General features: G+C 35.0%; 1 protein-coding gene across 1 annotated transcript in view; it reads left to right on the plus strand.

The window, feature by feature from the left end:
• The first annotated feature begins 410 nt into the window (after nt 1-410).
• Nucleotides 411-12,192, plus strand: part of LOC18426352 (heat stress transcription factor A-4c) — a 31,802-nt gene continuing 20,020 nt past the window's right edge. The window contains exon 1 of the mRNA XM_006833005.4: nt 411-750. Coding sequence (XP_006833068.3) covers nt 532-750 — 219 coding nt within the window. The 5' untranslated portion in view covers nt 411-531. The remainder of the gene's footprint in view (nt 751-12,192) is intronic.

Here is a 12,192-nt window from a genome sequence, read left to right on the forward strand (position 1 = left end):
AATTTTAAAAATTATTTATTTTTTCATATTCATGATCTGCATGAGAAGATTGCATGTACTTAAAAATTAAGTCCAAAAATCCATCACAAAACTTGTTTTTATCAACAAGCCCATATTTGTACACCTATGTGCTTGGCCATGGTAACCGGGTCTTTCCAGAAAAAAAAAAAAAAAAAAAAAAAAAAAAGAAAAAAAGAAAAAAAAAAAAGAAAAGAGAAAAAACCACCACGCGTTCAGACCGTTCCAAATGCCGAAATGGCAAATTCCAGCGTACACAGAGAGAGAAGGGACACAGTGAGGTCTTAAGTTTAGGGAGAGGGGAGAGACAAGGAGTTTTAATTTTAGTGTAATCAATGGGCTTCCGATTCGAACGGATCAGTGAATTATGCCAGAGAATGAGAATGGCTCGAATGTTTCTTTGTTGTTAAAAGAGAGAGGGAGAACGGTTCAGTGAATTCTGCCAGCTTGGATGTTTCTTTGTTGTTAAAAGAGAGAGGGAGAGAGTTCTAGGGTTTTTATTTAGCGGGGATTATGGATGGGGCTCAGGCTCCTGGTACCAATGCCCCTGCACCTTTCCTCTCAAAGACTTATGATATGGTGGATGATTCAACAACAGATTCAATAGTGTCATGGAGTTCATCAAATAACAGTTTCATCGTATGGAGCCCTCCTGAATTTGCCAGAGATTTGCTCCCCAAATACTTCAAGCACAATAATTTCTCCAGTTTCGTTCGCCAACTTAACACTTATGTGAGCTCTCCCCCTCTTTCTTTTTACTTCCCCTTGTTCTCGTAAGGCTGAAAAACCATATTATTTTTCCTTTTGAATATGTGAAAATAATTCTGGATTGGAGCTTAGTTTTATTCACAAAATCAATCATATGTGCGAATAAGTTCTATTCACAAAATCAACAGACGTGTGGATTTGATTTTCTGTTGAGTTCCATATAGAAAACAATAGCCGATTTGGGGTTGGGTTCTTTACTGCCGGTATAGATTTGGCTGATTTTATTAAGTTATTGCCTGTCGAGGAGGTCTTAGTTGGGAAGATTTTTAGTTGATTTTATTAAATTATTGCCTGCCGAGGAGGTCTTAGCTGGGAAGATTTTTAGTTCATTTGTTTTGATCATTTTGAGCTGGTTGCCTTGGATGAGTTTTGGAACATGGGAAGTGTTTATTTATAGATAAATTTTCTCCTATCTTCTTCACTCTTTGGAAGTATTGAAAGGAGAAATGATGCTTTTATCTTGGATTATGATGGGGTTTTGCTAAACAGAGGACAATTTCTTCTGTGGTTACAATTCACAATCACCTTATCTTGCGTTCTATCCTCATTAATTGTGATAATTTTTAGTGGGTTTTTCGTAGGAAAGAAAGGGTAAACACAAAATTATCAAATACTGATTTTTTTAGCTGCAAGTACTGATTTTTTTAGCTGCAAGGATGCTGGCTATCTATCATTAAATCATTATGTTAAATTATACTAGAGATTATACTGACTACCATTAAGCATAAACTTATTGTCAGTGGTAATATTCGTAACCGTTGTTATTTGATAAATTATTTCATACTGTGATGGGTGAAGATCCCTTATCTAAATAAGGTGGCAGCTTCAATTCATTCTGACACCTGTACTTGTACGCCATACGGGATACAGTGGGGATATAACTGAGCTGTACACTGCTTGTTACTTTGAAGTTAAGACAATATTTTGAGTCTGCAATATTTATCTTAACTTATCCAAAATTACTTATTATCTTCAATATAACCTAGCTAATACTAAGGATCATGGGCAAATATCATAATACCTATTGAGGATGATGAATGCTTACTTTGTTATTCTCCTTGTTAATTATCTAAGCTAGGTCATATTTCAGGTAGAAATTAGAATAATTACATTGTGATTATATATACTTGTAGATTTACGTGCACGTGTAAGAAGAAAAAGGAAAATAAAAAAACTATACTCAAAAGAAAAAAAATCAATACTACTGTTTGATTATACAAATACACATGAACATTCATCTAGAACTTAGGCTTCTATCCATGTTTCTCTCTCTACATGTCCTGTTAATTTTTGTCATCAGCTCAAAGTGCCATCTAAATAGGAGAATAATGCTATTAGGAAAAGATTTGACTTATCTTCATTCTAAAATGGATAAATTAACCCCATTATCTCCTAGTGAAATCCCTGGGAAATGGGATTGGGCACAAGACTTAGCCATCTATCATTCATGGAGGTGGCTCTTACATCCAAGAACCCATTAAGTTAATTTCCAAAATCAAGCATGTGGTCCCTCGTATAAGGATCCTTTCGTCAACATGTGCCAAAACTACATTAAATAATAGAAATTTCTCTGTCTTTGTTAGGAAAATCATATATTTAGAAATGGCGCTCTCTCTCCACACAAATATTTTTTGATATATATCTCTTGAGAACTCCTTTAGATAGAGACTTACCTGTAACCCTACATGATCTGCCTTAAATATGTGTTTGCAGATCCTAAAATATAACACATGAAATCTAGCGATTGGGACAACGCAATAGGAAATTAATGTACGATGCAAACAATTGTAAACTTCTTGGAAAACGTTTATATAAGGTTCTAACCTTAAAATGTTGAATTAAGTTGCACCTCAAAAGTCCATCATAGAAGGTTGTTTTGATGTTGGAAAGCCCTCTAAATGATCATCTCAACATCGAGATATATGAATATGAGAAGAACAAAAAAGATTTTGAGTCCTAAAAATAGTGTATCTTGCAACAAATTATCTAGACCATCTATTTTCAAGATTTTCAAATGTTTATAGGTCTATTTGATTTGAACCACTTTTGGAGTTGAAGATTTTATTTTTAGAGATGAAAATAGGTTCTCAAGCCATCCTATAAATTTTTGACTCCAAAATAAAAATTTATGATATGATTTGGAGGTGCGCTTTAATTTGATTGTTGAAGGTTGCAACCTTATACAAACCGTACCTTTTTTTTTTACATTATAAAATGTTAGGTAAAAGCTTTGTACGTATTTACTATTTCAATGTAAACTATTTTTACATGGCGTGGTAATGTTATTTACCATATTTGGAATAAATATTTTTACATGGTATTTTATTTGTGGAATAAAGCATAAAGTCCTTCCTCATGGAAGCATAATTAAGCGGTTTTTTATACACTTTAATATGTTTTTAGAAACTTAGTATAGCATATCTCTTTCAATTTGGGAGCATCTATCTTTAGGTCACCACACAAATATTTTTCTTTCTATTGAGAGAGAAACTCCTCAAAAGTCTCCTACGAAGTAGGCTCTATCCACACCTCTTTCCCTCTCTCCCTTCCCAAAAAGCTCCCTCACCATCAAATATATGGGTGTGTCTCTATATAAGACTATCCTAAAAACACGGGATCTAATGGTTTAAAACATAGAAAAGTACCCCATACAGACTATTATAACTTTTCTCTATTTTTAGGGTACTTACCCTATGTTCTCTCTAGAGATAAGGACCATTTTATTCTTGTAACATGTATCCACCTCTTAACTCTAGCTTAATAATATAGTGTCTGTGTATCTATATATATATATATCTTTATCAAACCCAATGACCATTTTAAAGCCTTCTTGTTCAAGATACATCTTTATCAGACCCAATGACCATTTTAAAGCCTTCTTGTTCAAGATACATCCCAAAACAAGGTTTTTTCTCATGTCCTCCGGACCTTTTGGCTGATCTTTTGTTTATATACCACTGCATATATGACGTGATTATATTTTAAGGTTCCTAGTTGCTGCACTGAGCCAGTGTCCTCCAGTTGTCTTCAATATGATCAAATCTAGATTGCAAGCTGAAATCATTAGGTTAGTGCGTGTGGGCTTCAAGACCTGAGCCTCGTGTGAAGGATTTGTTAAGGGAGATTAAAGGGAAGGCTCCCATGGTCGAGGGTGATCGTATGCACATGGTCGTTGTGCGGCGAAATAATTGAGTTTTTCGACATTGTTGCATGTTTAATTGCCTTTTGGTTGCCTGTGTTAGGGGAAGCAGCAGGTGTAAAGTTTTCTGACCTTGAAATGTTGCCTGGTTTAAGTCTGTGGGCCCCCTAATGTCAACTATTCCTTATATGGTAAAGATCTGACCTTGCCATTAATTGAAGGGATTAAGTAGGAAGAGAGAGAAAGAGTGGGAGGTAGAGAGAGAAGGAGAAATGGCAAAGTGAGGAGCTAGGGAGGGTTATTTGAAATGGCTCCTTTTGATGAATGACAGTGTGCCTTATTCCTTTTTGTACATTTAGCTTGTATTTTCTTTTTATAAGCAATAAAATTTAGTTGCTTTGCTAAAAAAAGGTTCTTCATAAAATTCGATATTAACGTGTTAAACACTATTCGTTCGCAAAGCTCAGTGGTGTTCGCACTTGTGGCAAGCGTTATGCACCGTGCGATTTGCTCTACATTCCCCCAAACATGCACTCACACTGATTAATTTGAAAAACCAAATTAATCTCAAGCCCTAAAATAGTATATTATTGTATTGTATTATCTGGACCATCTATTTTCAAGTGTTTGCAGATATATATATATATATATATATATATATATATATATATATATATATATATATATATATATATATATATATATATATATAATCATTATGTTAGCCTACAAGCTAAATTGTGCAAAGCTACCCTCCCATTCTTGTTCTCTGTGTTAGGTGTGTTCTTTTAGGGCCAGTTTTTTGGAGATCCCCCTAAAAGCATCAGATGAACGATTTCGAATAAAATGGAAAGTTGAGCATGCATCATATTCTCTCTTCAAAAAACCATATTTTACGGGTTTTGTTTACAATTGTTTTTCATGGGGACATTTGCTATGGTCAAGAGGATGTGTGGGTAAACAAACAAAACCCTAAAACAATACAACTAATACCGAAATTTTTTTTTTTTTTTGGGGGGGTGGGGGTAGGTAGTAGGTGAATGATAGCTTAATCTTCTTCCAATATGTGGTGTGTGCGCAAGCTCACATTTGCATGCATGTGCACATGGTATGTGCGTGTGGGTGGGTGGGTGGGCGTGCTTCTGTTCATGCGCGTGTGTGTGGTTGGGCGTGCTTGTGTTCATGCGCGTGCGTGTGGGTGGGCGTGCGTGTCTATTTTTGTAGCATTGAAATTTTTTGCACTGTAATCTAGAACATGGATAATCCCACTTGATTCCTTTGAGCTGCACTCTGAATGTCTTAATCATTGAATGTAAGAGGGTGTGTGTGTGTGTGTTTGTATTAGTTCTTGTCTATTTTATTGAATTTTTTGTATTTTAAGTTAGAACCCGTACAATCCATTTTTACATTTAGTGTCTTAATTTGTTGAACGTAATGTTCTCACTAATCCTTTTCTATGCTTAGTAATTGTTATTGGGATATTATAGACTTGGAAATATGTCGCGATTTAGCTTCTTTTTACACTGAATTTATCCAAAATTTACTGAATTTAATAATTAAAATTACATATTTTGGTAAACTAAAGATTGTATTTTAAGAATGGTAATGCATGAATTTTAGTTTTGTAAAATAATTATCTAGAAAATATAAATGTGAAAACATGAAAATGTTAATAAGTATGTCATGAGAAGATAAATATGATAATTATATTGCCCATATTTGGTTTTTAAAGTAATAAATGTTGAGAATTGATTCTCCAACATAATATATATGGCCGAAAATTTTACTTTTAGATATAAAGTTCAGGATCTTTGGGTATGTTATAAGTACCTATCAAAATGGGAAAGAAAAGATATTTTAGCGCTAGTTATTGTTTATCAATACCTATCATAGTTTTGGCAAGTAATTATATTCACAACTCAAAGGCTTTTCTTAGGCATTGACATTAATGCCACGATTGGAGGCCCTAAAATGTCACGATAATTTCAAATGTATTGGAATTGAACTGGAGTTTTGATTGGAGCAGATATAGCAATAAATACTTGGTATAATCATTTTTCTGGGTTAAATCTTTATCTTTTGGTTTTGTGATGTTTATTGTGTTCCCATCTTATCTTATTTATGGTTTGAACATGTCAGATAGGATCCCTGTACCCATATCTGTGTCCTGGAGTTTGTGGAAAGCTGAGTCATATCTCCATTTTCATATCTGTCCTGTATTAACTGAGATTGAAGCTTGATTGTTATTCTTTTTTTTTTCAATGAATAATTCAGATTGAAGCTTTTAAAACCTAGACTATTATTCTATAGCAGTTCCTGGAATTCAATGTAACCACTTTTGATTTCTTGTAACTGTTGGGTGGAAATTTTGTTTTAATCCTTTTGTGTGACAAGGATGATTGCTAAAGTATCTTGTGTGTTTTTGGTGCCTCTTAATGGTTGGTTGTTTTGATGGATTATTATTTACTGCAAAAGAATAAGTGAGATTGGCATAGGAGCTTATTTGGAAGGTCTGGTGGTGGTTCCATGCTGGTAGTGGATACAAAACTCCGGCAAACAATCTTGTGGGTACCAAGGTTAGAAGTATAGTCATGTAGCTTGTGGGGTAAGTTAGGAGTAGCAATGAGCATCACCCTACTGTAGAGAGACTTCAAAGATTTGTATCTCATGAGAAGTAATCCCATATTCTCAATGAAAAAGCGTCCTTGTAGATACCTGTTCATATACGAAGCATCTAAAGCTTGCTCCTTAGGGACGTTGCCAGTTTATAGCTTTTGTAGTCTAGCAAGGGCCAAGGACAACCCCAATACCTCTTCATAGATCTACCCTGGAAAAAGGGCTATTACATTTGAAACAAAGTTGGTAGATTGCTTACTCATGTTGGGGCTAGTCACTAGTGATTTAAGTAATTTTAGTGAAAACATAAATGTGACTGGATTTTCCTGTATACTGCGATGGAGCTTCAATTGGGTTTGAAGGAATGATTCTGTAATAGCATCAAAGAACATAGTTCATATCCTGTTTGGTCGAGTAGTCGTTACTTCTTATGTGGTTGGATTTTAATGTACACCGGTTGCTCTTTGCTTCAGAATAATTGTAATTTTGGTGATCCATTTTGAATAGATTGTTTTATTATTTGTTTGAAGGCTTTGACTTGGTTAATGAGGTACTCAGTTTGTATTTGCAATTTTGGAAAGGTGAAGGTCTCCCCTTAATCATGCTTGATTCTTGTGTTAATTGGTAAATTGTTTTTGTATTCTTTCATGTTTTTAAGGATTTATGGATATTTTAAATTGACTCTTCATCTTTATCTCACCAAGTTTGATGAATTATCAATAGAAATAGTAACTTATTACAAAAGAAGATTTCCTTGAATCTCCGCTTTAAAGCTTCAGTTGGTCTTTCCCTAATCATTTGTGTTACATCTCAGAGTATGTTATTTATTTTATTTTGGCACTGGTAACTGTATTTCATAAGTAAAAGCAGTAAATGCATGTTTAAGGGAAGTATAAAAGAATACCAGACCAAAAAAATAAAATTAGGGAGATGTTGACAGAACATCTCAAATGGATAAAGGTATGAAATTTGCATATGAGAACTGCAAGTGGCAACCTTGTTCTTGGCTAGTGAGTCTATAGCCCCTTACCTTCTCTAGGGACACTTCTATAAGAAACTGAAAGTAAGTCTCTTAGCTGAAAGGATTTTGACAAAGATACTACTGAAGTGCTATGTAATTGGGGCTTCATGGTCGTTCCTTTTGGTTACAATAAGGGCGGGTCTCTTGAGGAATCCCCCTGGTGCTGGTTTTCTTGGAAACTTGGAGAAAGTGACAACTGGTGGCTTGAAGGCACATAAGGATTGAGGGAGGAATTGAATGAGGATGGGAATTCCTAGGTTGAGGCCGGACTGCACAACGCAAGCCAACACAAGCAGAACGCTTCTTCGCCGCAGAGTGAGATCAGATCAGGAGGAGGAAGCAATGGCACTCGGAGCTGCACCTCATCGATATGCTACACTATGCTCACTCTCCACGGTAGACAAAGATAGATGTAGGACAAGTGCTCACCCACTCAAACACAAGCAGAGCGATACACCACACTCCACTCACCGCAGCTGATGAGAAAGAGTGCAGCTACACTCACAGTCAGCAGGGAAGGATCAATGCGACGGCTAGGCCAGGACAAGTATCGAGGAAGCCTTAGAAGCAAGGATGTATGGACCTAATAAATGCAACAACACAAACACAATCTAGCGGAACTACTTACAAAACTGCGATCAATTAGGCGGAATAGCTGAAGGTAGTTGTACCACCTTGTCCTAGGCTAGTGAGTCTATAGGCCCTTACCTTCTCTAGGGACACTTCTTAAGAAACTGAAACTAAGTTGCTCAACTCAAAGGCTTTTGACAAAGATACTATTGAAGTGCTATGTAATTGGGGCTTCATGGTTGTTCCTTTTGGTTACAATAAGGGCGGGTCTCTTGAGGAATCCTCCTGGTGCTGGTTTACTTGGAAACTTGGAGAAAGTGAAAACTGGTGGCTTAAAAGCTGGGAACCCCTATTTGGTAACATGTCTGATTTCCCTGGTGCTGGGAGTCTGAGTGATAATTATCATTATCGGAATATTAATGATGGGGGGCTTTTATTAGGCATTATTGCATCTATCTCTTCTTGTGAATCTAGCGAATAATTATTGGTACTTTAATATACTAAATTAAATGCATTTATTATGAAATAAATTCTTACTGAGATTGATGAATTTGAAATCAAAGTAAACATCATAAGAAAATATAAATATATTAAAATTTTTGTAAATTTACGTTGAAATATAGTTTTTAATGTAAATCAAAATTAAAATATCAAAAGTTGTTACCCACCTTAACAACTTTAACTAGAATAGTGGAATGCTCGTGCTTTGCACGTGTTTAAATGTGCTAAGCATCAAAACACTAAAAGCTTTTTAAATTGAAATTTTATTAAATTAATAAATAAATATCGATAGAGCACATATGCCTAGATCAAGAAGCATATTTGTATGTCCATCTAATCAATAATGGATCCAGTGGTACCAATAGCATTACCAAATAATTAACAATAATAACAAAATTATAAATGAATGCAATGCTAAATGAGCGGATGCGTTTATAGAAATGCACAAAACCTCTACTATAAGGACAAAAATAAATTACAAAACAACAATAACGTTGGATGTTTAAAGGTACGAGAGACGCTCATGAGATCAGTTCTCTTATAAAGTTTCTCTTTAAGAACTTTTTTTTGGTTGGTCGAGGGATGGGTATCGAACTTGGAATATAGTGTTCCAATCATGAATAGCTAACCTCTTAAGCCCAAGCACAATTCGATTTCTCTACCAACTTATCGCTTCTTCCATTGTATATTTCTAAATAAACTTATCCCTTTAAGGGAACTATATCTTAAATAGGAAAAGTTTATATAGAGCCTAGGCTCTAAACAATCAAATTAGTGCCTACCTCAAAACTTTCACTAGAAGATGTTGTTTTGATGCCCAAAGATCATCAAATTGATCATCTTGACATCAAGATGTATGGACATGAGAAAATTTTGGATTTCAAGTTTTGGAAATAGTGCATCTTGTAACGCATTTTTTGGACTGTCAATTTTCAAGATTTTCATAGATCTGCGATCTACACTATTTTTGAAGCTTTAAATTTTATAACTAAAGATGAAAATATAATTTAAGGCTATCACAAAACTTTCCAGTATTGAAACCATATTTCTCGACACTATTTGAAGGTGGGCTGAAATTTGATTATTTAGAGCCTCGGTCTATAAAAACCGCACGCATCTAACATATCTCCCCTATATATTTGAATATATAAACAAAAATTTGTCCTACAATCTATCCCTCATATTTTGTCTAAAGACAAAATACATAATATATCACGATCTCTCCCTCTCATCTTTATTTTGAATTACTACTCCAGCCTTAAACTCCCCAAGCCGAAACTTGCGCTCTTAACCACTTACCTTAGACCCTCTATTACTATAAAATTCTTTTTCAATGAAATATATGCTGCCGCCTTTGTTCTCTCTAGAATAGGGTTGTGGAGAATAAAGGGATATATGGAATCCCAATTCCTGTTTGATATGATTCGATCAGGTCTTGAATAATCAGAAACCCTCCCCCTTTTTTTAATTCCCACACAAACAATTTGTGTCTTCCTTGATCATTATTCATTGAGAAGTCAAAAATATATTGCTCTTTGACATGAGATTGAACATTTATTTGATCTTGATCCTTGTGAAGCGAAAAAGGTACTATACTAGATCTGCATGGACTTCTCGGTAATACCCGTAAATGACTTGTTTTGGGTAAGAGATGAACATTAATGCATCTCTCCCTTTGAGTCAGAATAAATATGTTTTTGAACCTTCTCCTTTAAAGTGGATGTTCCAGCTCGAATCTCAGCAATCACTTGTTATGATTCTACATATTGATCATCTTGAACCAAAAGAAAATTTTTTGGTGGAATATTCACTAGAAATTCTTTGGATTTAAAGATAATTAAATAAAATAAACGACTTTCTTGAAAGTTACCTAGTCGGAAGAGCCCTCTGGGGATCCTAGTCTTGTATCAGTTTCGATATCTTAGAAGACGAAGAGAGTGCGTAGACTCATTAAAAAATACAGGAGTGTCCCATAAGTAATTGAGCGTGAGCCAAATGAATCAAAAGACTCATGTTCGGTTGGGGAATAGATCATAGAAGTTGTGAGCGGTGCAATGCATGGAGATTGGAAGGAACACCAACGATGAAAGAACTATGCTACGCTGACACCGACACCGAGAGACGAAAGCTAAGGGAGCGAATGGTATTAGATACCCTAGTAGTCGCAACCGTAAATGATGGATACTTGGCACTTTGTGTAGGAGCCATTTGATAATCATTTATTCAAAGATATAATGACAAAAAATCCAAAGAAATATTTATCCCTTAGTAGAAATAAGCTCACTTTGGAAAAAAAAATAGTCGTTTGAATTATGAATATATCTTTTAGAAATTATTTTTGAGCCCGGTCACGAAGTCTGAATAAAAAAATAAGTATGAATCAAAATTCAAAAATTTCTTTATCTGTCCCATATAAAAGAGTTTCTTTTCCAGATACTAGATTGAATATCCGACTGAGAACCTTTTGGTTTTTAGGGACTTCGGTGAATCATTGTGGTTTTAATATGAATCTAAGCTTTGAAATGATTTGTAGGGTCTCAACAAGAGAATTCCTATCAATTATATGGTACTTAGTAAATTTGTATTACGCACCAAAACGAAAAAAACAAATCAAATAGGGTAAGAGAACATTCAAGAGGCCTGTAACGATTGACATAAAGACAAGATGCGCCAACTTGATATTTTGGCATTATACACCTCAAATCCCCTTATTCTTGCAACACATGCCCACTCTTTAATTATGACATAACAATATAAAGTACAAATATAATTGATACAAAATAAATACATTACAATAATATTAAAACTATATTTGAAAACAAAAACTATATTCGAAAACATGGTTCAAATTCAAACAATGTTAAAAAAAAAGGATTGCCCAGCGCCTAAGCAGTCCAGAAGGCCTGGGTTCATTGCCCAGGCCTAGGCGGTCAAACTGGGCGGTAGTCCTTGGGCAGCCGCCTAGGCGTTACGGAACCCGGCTAAGCAGGCGCCCAACTCCCAGCCTTGGGCCGCCACCCAGGGCCTGTGCCCCCACTTAGGGGCGAAAATTTTTTTTTGTTTTTTTCTATTGCTTTTTTTTGAAACATATAGGCTTTTAAGGATGAGTTTTAGGTTCATTTGAAATCTAAACCCACAAGAACCCATTTTAGAGAGAAAGAAACTTCAAAGAAACTAAATTTTGTGATTTTCATTGGATTGATTGTTTCTCAAAGTTATGAAAAACGGATCCAAACATCACCCAGGTAGATTAGATTTAGTTTTGGAGTTTTGTGGTCCTATTACAGGGTGTTTTTGATTATTTTAGTATCTGAAAATATCTCAGAGGTGGGAGTTTTGAGTTCGAGCAATCAAAGTAAGTGCAAAGTTTTATTTTTTAGATTGGTTGCTTTATTTTAAGATGTCTTTTTCAGGATCTAGTCGAAGTGGAGATCCGGGTTGGAAATATGGATATTACCCGAGTCCAAATGACAAAAATTGTATTAAATGCAATTATTATGAAAAAATACAAAAGGGGGCATAAACCGGTTTAAGAAACATCTTGCTGGAATTAAGGGGA

This window comes from Amborella trichopoda, chromosome 1, assembly GCF_054954075.1.
Source record: "Amborella trichopoda isolate Santa Cruz 75 chromosome 1, AtrichopodaSantaCruz75HAP2 v2.0, whole genome shotgun sequence".
Lineage (NCBI taxonomy): Eukaryota > Viridiplantae > Streptophyta > Magnoliopsida > Amborellales > Amborellaceae > Amborella > Amborella trichopoda.